Here is a 13,353-nt window from a genome sequence, read left to right on the forward strand (position 1 = left end):
TTTTCAAGTTGAGATTTTTGCGATTTTTTTTAAATTTAATTTTGAAAAAGATTTTACGCGGGAAAGAACTTATTTGGACCTTCACACAAAGAAGAAATAAGAAGAAACTTATTGAAACTTTTCTCAATATATTTGTTTCAATGCAACAACAATAAAATGTTTATTAGTTTTTCAGAATTATACTCATGGTTTTTTGTGGATCATCAAATGGACATGCCAATACTTCACAACATCCAAGAGTTGAATCACTCATGTCGAGATCAGTCATTTCAAAAACATTTTCCTGTTTTTCATAGAGTGGTCTCATGTCTGGATTATCCTTGAATGCCAAGTGTCGAATCCAAAATGCTCTATCAAATCCTTTGAGTAGAATCCATTCATTCTTATGATTGTGCTTAAAATCTGGATCCTTAGTTTCCAATTGTTTAACAAAGAGATCCAATTCGGAGTGAGTTAGGAATTTCTTGACCTTTTCCTTAATGGAAAACTTTTCTCTAAAGGCAGGGTTTAGTTTAATTTCCATCTGGCATCTTCCATATTTACGCATATCTCGCATGTATTGTCCCATTGGACTGTCACTGTTGAGTAGATTTTCCAACACTTCTCTCTTTCCAATACTATCCAAAATGTCAAAGATGAAATCTTGGCAATTACCAGTATTCACATAATTTTTCAATGATTTGCTAGATTTCTTAGGTTTTTTAGATTTCTTCTTTCGTTTTCTCTCGCTATAAATCATGGTGGTATTCCATCGACAAATTACCTCGGAAAGTTTCTTTACAATATCTTCCAAATCGTGAGCTGTCGTAATTTCTTCAATATCTGCTGAAAAGAAACTAGATTGAGAACTTAATTTACGTGGTATACATAGTGAGCTATCTGTCCATTCAAGTTTAAATTCTGAAATGACAAGAGCTGTATGGAACATGCCAAATGCAGGAAGAATTTTAACTGGTGACAAGAGTGGGCTCACTATTTGACGAATAGTTTGTTTCGTCTTGTTATGGTGATGCATATCTGTCACAATCAACTTGATTTTGATGGATTTTTCAAGAGTTGGATTCGAACGCCACCAATCTTTCAAATTATCTTCTGACAAATTTTCAGTAAATGATCCCTGAGTATTATTACTTGTTCCAGCAAATGATTCTGAAAGTCCAGCACTTGTCATGGAAGCTCCAATATTTGCAGAATTGCTCTCAATTCCATGATGACTCAATGTCAAATCTCTTGGAATATCAGCTGCTGCACTACTTCTTGTTAAATTACTTCCTGGAGTTGATTGTTGAATGTTTGAAGGAGTATTTGATGAATTATTGATGAATTGAGGTGGTGTCATTAATACCTGATCCATTACAATACTAGTGGTGAGAGCTGTAATTGGAGTATGATTAGAATGTAAGTTTGGAGTATTAGAAACTGAATTACTTGTTGGTTTCTTGATTGGAGTGTTATTGTTACTATTGGCGAGGTCTAGAATTTCATCTGACCACTTGACTTCCTTCTTATTAGTTTGATTTGAGGAATCGTCTACTGTTTCACTTTGTGAAGTAATATTATTCGAAAGACCTTCAAATACTTTGGCTACATTTTCTTGAATCATATTCGAAGAACTATTCTCAAAATCCATCTGAGAAAGTCCAACATCAAACGAAAGTATTTCATCAAGTTCTTTCTTTTCACTTTCCAATAAATTTTCTTCATTTCCTGAGTCACTTTCGTTCAATGTTTTTTCTGTTGTAGCTTTAGCACTTGCAATAATTTCATAGAATTGTGGAGAGAATAGATGCATATTCTTTGCATTCTTCTTTTTGACCGTATGATTTAAAGTAGCATTCAAGGAAGAAGAATTATTCGAAAGTGTATTTTCAGAAGAAGAAACATTTTCAGTTTTTTCTTCATTTTCATGAATATGTTCATCTTCACCTGCACTGCTCATCATTTCACTTTCTAACATTCTCACCTTCTCATCCCATTGTTTCGTAATTGTATTATCCAAGTTTAGGTAAGTTTCCAACATACTCTTCGGATCAGACAAACACATTGAATAACGTTCCATAATATACTCATCATTATGAATATCTTCAAAAAGCACACAATTCTTAATTTTCGAATAAGTTACCCTTTGCGGAGGTAAAAGATGTGCCGGAGCATTTAAATTAGCATGATTAATTAATTGTTGATACATTTCTTCATCGATAATGATGGAATTTGTTGTGGTTGTGGTTTGTATTGATGAATTGTGAGTGGAAGTTGATGTAGAGTTGTGAGTTTCAGAATTTGTCTGATTGAAAGAGTCAGTTGATTGGTCATGTTGATGGGTGGCAGGTGGCAGGGAGTTGTTGTTGTTGGGGTTATCACCAGCTAGACGGCTAGTTTTGGAACCCATTTAAATGTTGTTGTTTGATAGTATGTTGTGTGTTATGAATTTTGATTTTTTTTTAAATTGTTTTTTGGCGGGCAATGATTGGTGACATTTTTACATGAGCATGTTCATTCTACCACAATCTTATTTAAGGTTGTGGTGATTTCATTGAAATTGGATTCAAAGTTTTTTAAAGGTTAGTTTTTGATCAAACTCTTCACATTGTGGAGTTGGAACTATTCGAAAGTTGTAGCAAAACCTGGCTAAAGATCTCATAGACTGTTTCACAAATTGAAACCCAAGATTGATAAGAATGAAAAAGAGAGAATGTTGGTGATTGGAATTATTGATGAGTTGAATTTATTAATAATTAAGAAATTAAGCAAATCAGTTGCACATATATATTATCATTATTATATGTAAAAATGGTGATTGGAGCGAGAGTGGACATCATCTCCCTTATTAGAGTTATTAGTTTATTGAATCACACACAATATTTATCTTCTTCATCAGGAGATTTAGAATCAGAATTGAAATTTTCCAAAACCATCCTCATTACCTCCATGTAATTCATTCCGTGTTGATGATCTAAATCCAAGAAATGTTAAACTGGGCATTGATTTCACAAGTAAAAACCCCTCTTGTGTGATGGGATTTCTTCCAATTTGCAACTCTTTCAAATGTCGCATTTCACTTATTGAGCTGGCTCCTTGGAATCCAATTTGATTTTCTCTCAAATCGAGAATTTCCAAAAACGAAAGTTTTGAAAGGCACTTGGCACCATCGTTTCCAATACGATTGTACGTGATGGATAATTGTTTCAATAATTCTAGTTGACCAATTTGTTTGGCTCCTTCATCACCCAAATTATTGTAATTAGCATCCAAATATGTTAATTTCTTCAATTTACTTAAATATTTTCCTGATTCACTTGATAAAACATTTCCAGAAATATTTAAATGTGTTAAATTGCATAATTCACTCAAATATTGAGCTCCTTTATCTCCTAAATAATTTGAATCCACACTTAGTAATGTCAAGTTGGTCAATTTGGTCAAATATTGAACTCCTTCACCAATTGAATTATTAAAAAGATTCAATTTGGTCAATTGGGACATTTCACTAATTATTTCAACACCAATCGCTCCAATACTATTACCTCCCATATTAAGAGATTTTAAATTAGTCAACCTCTTCTTCATTAAAACAATACACGATTTTGTTACCTTATTAAATGAAACATCAAGTTCCTCTAAATTTTTCAATTTGCAAAAATGTTTAAAACCCTCCTTTGAAATTTCATTACATGTTAAATTTAAATATTTCAAATTTATCAAATGGTGAATTTCTGAAATATTCTCATCTTTAAAACAGTATGCTTTGGCTTCGTATCTTTGAATATTATTGACTAATTGACTGTTTTTAACAATTTCCAAATTTACAATAGAAGGAGTGATGGAAATTGGTATGTTGCGTTCGATAATTATTCGAAACCATTGTTTGGAAAGTAGAAAACAACAAAGAATACTTTTAGAATCTAAAAATGTTAAAATTTCATAACAAATATCATCGGGAAAGGTTGAATGTGGAGGTGATGAATTGATCAGCGAATCATCTTGTTGCATTTTTTTAAAATGTTTATTTTGCAATTATACTAATATTAACTTTCAATTGTGATATTTACAATGAGAATTGTAATGAAAGCCCAAGAAAGTATTCTGGAAAGTGAAGATTTATTTGTGCCTACCAAAATCATACACTATTCTTCATATAACTTAGATAAATCTACTCTCCACAAGTTTGGAAACTTTGTTGTAAACTCGCTCAATATCAATCTCAACTTGACCCAATGAATCTGACTCTGTAAAATGGCTTGCCTTTACATCTTCTTGTGTCAAACTTAAAACTTGCATGTGAGATAGTGAATGATGGAAGGCAAGAGAGCTACTTGAAGGTTCGTGGCATGATTGTTTGTTTTCGCTTGGTTGTTTGGATGCACCTACCTTATTGACACCATCTGCAGCTGCTTGCTTTTGACGAGGACAAAAAGGAGTAATGATGAGATGAGAATTTTCTGGCATAAACAAAGACCAATAGGATGCACTTCCAGAATTTGTAATAAAAACATCAACCGATGAGAAGAATCTCACCATTTGAATTAATGAATTTTCCTCATTCTTTCCATAGAGTCCTGATGAAGTTGCTGATGAAACATCGAGTGGAATTATTTGAACAGAATAACCCAAGTCAATCATGAATTTTTCCTGTGCAAGATTTTCCAATTTCTTTTCCAATTCTTTAGAGTTGAAAATATTGTTGCTTTCGTGTGTTGTTAATTTTCCTAAAACTACAATCTTGATAGTCTTTTTAGGTTTTCCTCCTCCAAGTAAACCCAAATTTGAAATAATTCTCTTTCTCAAAAGTTGAATGGAAATATCTCTATATTTTCCATAATTTTTACCAAATGAAATAGATCGTTCTCCAACTCCAAATACGAGCTTTTTGAAACATATATCAACTTGATTTCTATCGAGAATGGCTTTTTCCTCAGAAAATATCATTGAAGTTGGTCTCTTGGATTCTGGATCATCCATTGGACAAGGTGCTTTTTCAATTCTATAAATGAGTTGACTGGAAGGTTGTTCAGAGATTTTCATTTCTCTCTTTTCAATCTTGTACGAGCATTTCTGTAAAATAGGTTGTGTAGAGAATATCTGAGTCCACTGCAAAGATTGTTGAATGGCTTCCTTCTTTTTTCCGTGATAGGTAGACATTTCCTCCGCACAGAATAAATGTTTTCCAGTTTTGACATTCACTTGATGTTGTAAATGGACTTGTCTCGAAGGACTAGTTTCACACGAACTATCCTCTTTAACTCCTCTCTCATAAATTATTTCATCCATGAATAAAATAGCAAGATCCTTAACATCCAAATCAAATTTGTAAATAAGCTCATTGAGTGCAATCAAATTATCATTGAAAAAGTGAGCTAAACTTCCTGCTGCATATCTATTCATGGCAATTGTTGGATTTTGAATGAAATTAAAGTCCTTATTAGTCTTTTTGAACATGAAATTCAAACTGACTGATCCTCTCTTTCCACTTCTCCATGTTTGCAAGAAGGAAATTACCTTTTCATTATGTGTAATTCCAAATAATTGTTTGTAAACCGAATCATATAATTCCTGAGTTGTGTAAAAGATCAAATCTCCCTTCTTATTCATGCAAACATTTTCCATTACAAATGATGCTTGTGAAAAATCAATCGATTGTCCATTGCCATGATGCGCCGAATTGTGAAATCTCAATTTACTATACAATTCCTCATTCTGTTGTTTGTGTGAAATCTTATCATTCATAGGATCAATAAGTCCACCCACTCCCGATGTGGATGCATACTGATTCACCACTAAATGTCTAATCCTATTCGTTATTTGTGTATAGTCTGCTCTTTCAAAATTATTTAATGCTGATGAGGGTCCATCTGGCACTACAAGTATATTTTCCTTTCCGACAATTTCACTCTTCGACTTGTTCATCCGAATGGAAACATATCCACAACCCATTAACACTACAAGTACTAGAAAGACAAATAGTAATCGTGCCTTGAGTGAAAACTTTCCAAAGCCAGAATCAATCTTGTATGGGTCCTTCCTCCGAGTATTATTTAAATTATTGTAATTTATTGCATTGTGATGATGATGCTCTGATGTCTCGTCATCCGAAGGTGAACCAAATATTTCATCCAAGTCATCAAGTACTCGTTCTCTTTCTTCGTTAATTTTCACATCAACTGTTGTTGTTCGTTTAGACATTTTTTTGATGATTGATTTGTGAAAATTGATGGAGTTGTTCAACTCTTCTAGATTGTGATAATCAGGTTGAGTGTATTGTGATAATTGAATAATGGATGACTTATTCAATGCTGAAATTAGAACTGTTACCCTGTCTGTGTTCAATCAAATCAATTGAAGAACGAACATCTGTACAATATTCGAAAAGAACACCAACCAGAGCTTCATCCTTGTTGGTTTTGATTTCAGCCAAAAGTTGACCTTCTTTTCTGTCTTCAAGAGTGACATGAGTAGTTGGGTGATTCTCATTCAAAGATCCATGCCACACTTGTCCAATCTTATCGTGTGTAATACAGTGGAGTGTATATCCAAGTTTGAGAGGCAATGTCTCAACAATAACAACCCTACTCGAGGTAATCATGTAGTGAATGCCCTGATAGACTGGAATGAGTTTAACCAAACTGGTGTGAGTAAGGAAAAAGACAATAATGATAGAAATTTCCCACAAGAATAATGAAATAATAATACTCTCCAACAAGACAAGTGAAAGAATGGCCATAATGAACATGATGAAGAATGTTGGAATGACCAAAATCCAAAATATCATCAACATTCTCAATGTACTCTTTCTAGAACGTTTCATATTGTCTGTTGAAGGTCTTTCATAGTAGAGGAGTGTTTCATGTTCTTCAGTGGCAGTACTTCTCATGAGTAAATAAACTGGATGTACCTTATTACCATCATCATTGGTATCGAGTGAGGCAAGAGCAATTTCTTGAAGTTGTGAAGTTGGCTCCTCATCTTGTTGATTGTTTTCCGATAATAACAATGCTCTCTTATCAAGTCTTAAAAGAACTTCCTTGTGTCTTTCTGTTGGATCTTGCAAAATAACATTCATTGAAGAGCTCTCCTCCAATCTGTATGTTGTTGAATCTCCGCTCAACACGAACGGATCCTTAATAACTTGTCTAACAAATCTATCAAGTGAAAACTTGCTTCTTCCCTCAAAGTAGAAAAATCCAAACAGAATATAACCAACAATAATAATTAGAACAATAATTAATGCAAGTGGAATGGCCCAATACAACTCTGCAATGTACTGTCTGGTCATATCCATTCGGAGAGAAATATTAATACTATTTCCTCCAATATTATTAATCTTTTTAGTGGCAAATCTCTCAACATTTGCTTGAATAGCATAGCAAGTGAATGAATCGTCATGATCACTTCCAATATATTCCTCCAGACACTTCTTACTCTCTGCAGATGAAGAAGTCTTACAAAAATCATCCCATAGCACTGATGATAAAACAACCAAGTCTTGTCCATTAGTACTAGCATCATCATGATACAGGGTAACATTGAGAATATAATAATAATAGGTAGAAGAGGAATCAGCACCCTTGTATTCAATCAATGATGGAGCACTCTCATCAATATATTTACAATCATATGATTTGTAGTGTAGTATCGAAGAGGTATCAACAGATAAACACATGGCAATAAATAACGCATTCACAGTTATCAAACATAACAGTAATAAACTCCATAGCCATCGTGGTACTTTAAGAAAAGTCTTTGAAGTCATGTTCCCATAGAGGAGGGAATTATCGGATGATCCCGAACATTTCAATAGGTTCATAACTTTATCCATCTTGTTAATCCGATAGAGTTTGATAATATTAAAAACTTGATGATGATAACAAAAATTTTAGGGTTTGATGTTGCGAAGATTTTTTTGTATTTATTTTTTCGTTTTTTCTTCCAATTCTTTTCTATTTTATTTCTTTCGGCCTTAAAATAGATTCGAATTAAGGAATGAATAGAAAATTGACTTTTTAATTGGTTTTGATGACGAATAATCTCTGCTTATTGGCGCTGTTTTAAAGGGCTGATTTTTGAATTAGAAATGATTTTATTGTTCATACAATTAGTTCAATTAGAATATACAGTTTGTTGTTTCCTCGTTTCGTGGTGTCAAAAATTAAAGAGTTTAAATAATCAAAATATCGAATAATTATTCTATATAATACTCATTATACATTCAATGATGTATTATTGAGTGGATTAACTGTTTCAGTATTTTCCTTACTCTTCTTTTCTCTCTTTCTTTGTTTGGCAAAGAGACAAGTTGAGGCACAGCAGAACCAGCAACAACAGACAAAGGCCATGAAACCACAAACCAGAATTGTCAATACACACAGGCCAAACATTGCCAAAGCAACCATGAGAGGAGCGGCAGCAATATTGTCTTTAAGGGTTGAAAAATCTTGGAAAACTGGCATAATCTTGTCAACTATGAGTTTTGTCGAGTAACCTTCCACTCCTCCTCTAACAGCCAATAATAGGAGAAAAACTGCAGTAAAACCAATGACAATCATTGAAACAACAAATCTATTTTTGGTATCAATCTTACTTTGGGAATTATCACACATTGAGGAAACTGCCAATAAGGTTGCACCTGCACAACATAGCATGACAGCAAGGAAAGTCACTGCTTGTCCAACAATGACCATAATAAAGATTGTCTTATTATTGGCATGGTCAGTTGGATCGTATCCAATGGTTTGCAATGAGTTGAACAAGACAATGGCAGCCACTTCAACAATTGAGAATAAACAAACAAGTGTAAGCATTGGACATGCACAGACGAAACTGAAACATCCACAAATAGTCTTGGAGAGGGATGATTTGTCCTGAATACTTCTTGGACTAGCAATCTTTTCTTGTGGCATTTCTTCATTATTCAATGCAGCAACAGTTCCAGTTCCTTTCAAGGAAATTCCTCCAACCTGTTGTTGAGGAGATATCTCAGTACTTGTATTCATCACTGTCGAATAAATATTATTATTCCTATTGGCATTTGGATCAAATTTCGATTGTGAATAGGAGGGTGGCTTTTCTGCCTTTTCCTGTTGTTGTAGAGCTTGAGCTGCAGCAGAATCCCTCGAAGGTGAAACACTCACTGCATTATATTGTCCAGAATTTCTATTATTCAAATGACTTCTTATTGAATCAGTTGGTGAATGGGCTGCACTAAATCTCCTCAGTGGATCCAAAGCATCACCTCTAATAGCTCCAATAGGTTGTTGTTGAAGGGAGAATCGATTGTGTGCTGCTGGGTTGTTGTTGATTCCTACTGGTGATGGAGTGGATGGAGTATGATGATTCGGTGATGGATAAACATTTGTATTGACAGCATTTGGTAATGTGGAGGCGTAGAATGGAGATTGGTCCATTGCTATGGAAGCTCGGAATGAAGGAGGTGGACCAGTTGGAGGTGATGATGACATTTTGATGGAATATTTTGTTTGGAATTAAATTGTTATATGTATTTGCTATTTTTCAATATTCGAATAGTTTAGAATAAATTCTATGGGAAAGTTTGGATGAAGGCTTGGTTTTAGCCTAATGTTTTATCTTTGAAAGCTTAGGAAGAATTGGGAATTGACAATTTTTTCTTGTATTAAAAATTACGATTTTTGTTTTTGGTGGCATTTCAAGGCATGTCATATGGAGATACAAGTTTACTGCACTTTCGAATAATATGTAAAACAATTGTAGGATTTGAAGGAGGGTGACAAGGAGAAGACTTTGGTTGATTGAATTCGATATTGAAAAATAGGAGTGTTTAATGTCATAATAGTTAAATGGTGTTGACATGTTCTAATTTGGGAACTTTAAAAAAGGAACAAATTCAATTTCATATTTACAAAGTTTTAATAGGAAATCAAACTGATCAATAATTTTGAAGGTGGAATGAGAAGGTGAATGAATTATAGAAAATTCACACAATATTATTGGAAAGATATGGAAATATCTGAAACTTTACAACCAGTGTAACAATCATAGAGTCTATTTCTGAAACGAGAGGGTTTTTCTGAATGTCTATGATCGAAAGCAACACAGCAATGCCAACCTGCATTCACAACAGAATTGTAAGCTGCTCCATTTCTTAATTCTCTTGTTCGAACAGCAATTTCGTCCAAATTCATCACCTGGACGAAACTATACTTTTTGTGAGTGAATGCAGTTTTAAAGTCGCCAAACATTTCAGCCACAAAAAATACATCATTCTTTGCATTGATGAGATAGTGACCTCGAGAAAAACATCCAATTCGAATACAAGAATCCAAGTTCAAAAGGTTTGATTGTTCCATAAAATTGGGTTGACCATCCATGTTAATACCAAAAGTAATTTGATTTAAATTGTCAAAACCTGCAGCAAATACTCGTCCATCCCATGTTCTGAAAACACAATGGAAAAAACCACATTGTACATCAGCAATAGGTCCCATCACTGATTTGGTTACTGATTCAAATTTAGGACCTAAAATGTGATCATTTTCCAGTGTTGAATTTATACCCAGCTCTCGCTTAATATACTCTGAAGATTCATAAACATGAATATTATCAAACTTATCCACTAGCACAATACCTGTGTTTGTAGCACTTCCACACTTGATTTCAACCTGTGGATAATTTAATGTGGTTTGTAATTTCCCACTCAGATCCACAATTTTCCAATCTTTGAATTGAACCAAAAAATAGGGAGAAACAGGTCCTGTAATAATCTTGATCGCCTCCTGTTCCAATGTCAAGAAATTCACAAATTCCAATGTTGATCCCAATTTCAACACATGTCTATTCCACCGATCCACAATATAAAAGTCCGAATAATTTCTAAAATATTGACCAGGAATAAATTGAACCTTCTCAGGAATGTACTTTTCAATATCGACAATCATTCCCTTGCATTCCACCTTCTTAAGGAATGTCATTTCGGGATAATTATACACCTCAAGAGTGTGATTTTCAGTGGTTGCATGTTCGGTTTTATATGTATCGTGAATGGGTCTCAACATCATCAACCGATCATCGGGCAACACGAAACAAAATTTCCGATCACCAGCAAATATTAATTTGTATGAAAAATCGAGTTGAACAAAAACAAAACTCTTTGATACTTGTTCAATTGGAATATCTAAATTGAAATGAATTAATTATTAATTAATAGAGGAATTTAATAAGGCTAAATACTAACCATGTGATTCAAATCCGCAACAGTAAAGGAACGAGCTGCATGATGACATTTTTTTTTTAAATTTAGAAAATTATTCGAATCAAATTCTGATACAATTACAATGAATTGTTTATTGATTGATTTTTTCATATTTCTTGAATTAAAATATGCCATACTTTCCAGGAGAGAGAATATTATTAGGATCAAGCGTTTTCTTTAAAGTTTGAAGAAGAGGTGGAACTGCATTATTGTCTTGTAACCAATTGACTGATTGAATTCCCAATCTGTATGGAACGTAGCCCAGTTTTTGACCTGCGTTCATTAGTTCATGATAGCACACTTGTGCACGTTTCATTTCTTCCTCATTATTTCTATCAAATAATAGAGGAATAGTACCAACGCAACATCTATCCGAAAGACTGGTCAAAGTCATGAGTGGTTCAGTTTTGTGTTTCTTACAAATTTCATTGACCATTGAGGTGAATGAGTTCAAGTCTTGAGGAGTGATTGGTATGAGTGGATTGTACCAAATAATACCAGCTCCATCTTTGGATGGATTCCAAGGTTTATCTGTTGGTCTTTCACCTGATTTCCAATAAGCAATACGAAGACCAGTTTCATTTGGAATACCAGAAAATAACTCTAAAGATTTGGAAAGAACATTCGCATAGGTTGCCAAGTGTGTCTTGTTCACAATTGGAATTTGGTTTAAAAAGCTGGAAGTGGAGTGGACGAAATTGGCAGAAAGAAAGATATTTCTCTTACTTCCATACCTTCTCAAAATCTTCTTGATATCACTTCTTGCAGCTTTGATCACTGCAGAACTGCCATACAAATTACCAACTCCGTTCCATGCTGTGAATTGATTCTTCTTACAGAACGAATCAATATACGATTGTGGTAGCATTCCATCGACTGCTTGATCTTTCGGATAAGGCCCAGCCATAGGCACCATGGCATAGTTATTGATTAGTTTTACAGAACCAATAATTCCATTAGAACATCTCAAGATTTCTTTGGAAGCAGAAACAGCATTCGAAAGGTCATCAAAAAAGAAGAAGAAACTTTCAACCTTTTCTGGTTTAGGATACAAGGCAATCGACATCTTGGTTACAATTCCCAAATTACTTTGAGAAAACAAACCCTCCAAATAAGGACCAGTTTGCCATTTGTAAAGTGTGGAAACATGTTTCCCGCCCATTTTGTCCAACATGGATTCATGGACATTACCTGTTGGTAACACAATTCTCATACTTGTAGCAGCACCAAAATGATCAATGTATGGTGAGATTCCATATCCTCTTTCCAGAGCATTGGAAAGTAAACTACATGTTGGACCAGCACCAGTAACAGGAACTGTATAGTCAAGATTCCTTTCTTGTAAATAATCCAAAAGTTGTTGTTGAGTAACACCTGGTTCGACATGTGCAACACCATTTTCTTCATCCATATCTAATCTTGTCATTTTACTCATCTTTAACAAGACAGTTCTTTGATTAGTGGCAGGAAGAGCTGAGCCATAACCCCAATTCTGACCAGAACTGACAGGATTTAAAGGTACTTGATATCTGTTGGCTATCTTGACAATCTGAACAACCTGATCATGACTTGTTGGATAAACAATAGCTGGAACGTTTCGAATATTTCCAGAGCAATCAGCAAGCTCTCTCGAAAGACTTTCCTCATCTGTTGCCACATTAGTTGCACCAACAATAGAACGAAAGTGTTCCAGAGCTCTTGCCAACAAAATATCACCATTCGTCAAAGAGTCTTTGTTAGTAATCTTGAGTGAAGCTTGCTCGACATGTGAAAGCTCTTCTTTGACTTTCAATGGAGAATGAGTAATAATAGAAGATGAAGAATAGAAAGAGAGTGTATTAGGTGAAGTATTATTGGTAAAAGAACCAATGAACAACAACTTATTCTTATGGACATTCGCTAATTGATTTCGAATAGTTTTCATTTTGTTTTTTAAATTGATTGCAAAGAGTTCACTGGTGTGAGCACTCTATCCCAACAAAAACACAAAATGATTCAAACAAATTCATTTGAGATGGCTATACTGGAATGTTTACAATATTTTTCATTGGTTGAGTAATTGATCTTGTGCACAGCATTGGGAAACCTAATCCTTTCCGGTATTTTGAACAAGATTTTCTCATGAGACTTCT

The 13,353-nt window shown here is 34.1% G+C and overlaps 6 protein-coding genes across 6 annotated transcripts; all 6 read right to left on the bottom strand.

Annotated features, from left to right (window-relative positions):
* Nucleotides 1-163: 163 nt before the first annotated feature.
* On the bottom strand, nucleotides 164-2,389 carry NAEGRDRAFT_70512 (uncharacterized protein; the record flags this gene model as incomplete). The annotated part of the gene is made up of 1 exon (XM_002674438.1): nucleotides 164-2,389. The coding sequence occupies one exon, from the start codon at nucleotides 2,387-2,389 to the stop codon at nucleotides 164-166; it is 2,226 nt and encodes a 741-aa protein (XP_002674484.1).
* A 500-nt stretch (nucleotides 2,390-2,889) lies between these two features.
* On the bottom strand, nucleotides 2,890-3,483 carry NAEGRDRAFT_70513 (uncharacterized protein; the record flags this gene model as incomplete). The annotated part of the gene is made up of 1 exon (XM_002674439.1): nucleotides 2,890-3,483. One exon carries the CDS (start codon nucleotides 3,481-3,483, stop codon nucleotides 2,890-2,892), a length of 594 nt encoding a protein of 197 aa, XP_002674485.1.
* A 657-nt stretch (nucleotides 3,484-4,140) lies between these two features.
* Nucleotides 4,141-7,892, bottom strand: NAEGRDRAFT_58757 (uncharacterized protein; the record flags this gene model as incomplete). The annotated part of the gene is made up of 2 exons (XM_002674440.1): nucleotides 6,310-7,892; nucleotides 4,141-6,227 (listed from the first exon to the last, which is right to left on the bottom strand). Exons 1-2 carry the CDS (start codon nucleotides 7,811-7,813, stop codon nucleotides 4,141-4,143), a joined length of 3,591 nt encoding a protein of 1,196 aa, XP_002674486.1. The 5' UTR covers nucleotides 7,814-7,892.
* A 167-nt stretch (nucleotides 7,893-8,059) lies between these two features.
* On the bottom strand, nucleotides 8,060-9,604 carry NAEGRDRAFT_58758 (uncharacterized protein). The gene has a single exon (XM_002674441.1). It carries the CDS (start codon nucleotides 9,450-9,452, stop codon nucleotides 8,196-8,198), a length of 1,257 nt encoding a protein of 418 aa, XP_002674487.1. The 5' UTR covers nucleotides 9,453-9,604; the 3' UTR covers nucleotides 8,060-8,195.
* A 352-nt stretch (nucleotides 9,605-9,956) lies between these two features.
* NAEGRDRAFT_58759 (uncharacterized protein) lies at nucleotides 9,957-11,245 on the bottom strand (the record flags this gene model as incomplete). The annotated part of the gene is made up of 2 exons (XM_002674442.1): nucleotides 11,204-11,245; nucleotides 9,957-11,143 (listed from the first exon to the last, which is right to left on the bottom strand). Exon 2 carries the CDS (start codon nucleotides 11,025-11,027, stop codon nucleotides 9,957-9,959), a length of 1,071 nt encoding a protein of 356 aa, XP_002674488.1. The 5' UTR covers nucleotides 11,028-11,143; nucleotides 11,204-11,245.
* Nucleotides 11,246-11,342: 97 nt separating this feature from the next.
* Nucleotides 11,343-13,145, bottom strand: NAEGRDRAFT_51010 (uncharacterized protein; the record flags this gene model as incomplete). Its single annotated transcript, XM_002674443.1, has 1 exon — nucleotides 11,343-13,145. One exon carries the CDS (start codon nucleotides 13,143-13,145, stop codon nucleotides 11,343-11,345), a length of 1,803 nt encoding a protein of 600 aa, XP_002674489.1.
* Between the last annotated feature and the right edge of the window lie 208 nt (nucleotides 13,146-13,353).

Source organism: Naegleria gruberi, assembly GCF_000004985.1.
Source record: "Naegleria gruberi genomic scaffold NAEGRscaffold_40, whole genome shotgun sequence".
Lineage (NCBI taxonomy): Eukaryota > Heterolobosea > Eutetramitea > Acrasida > Naegleriidae > Naegleria > Naegleria gruberi.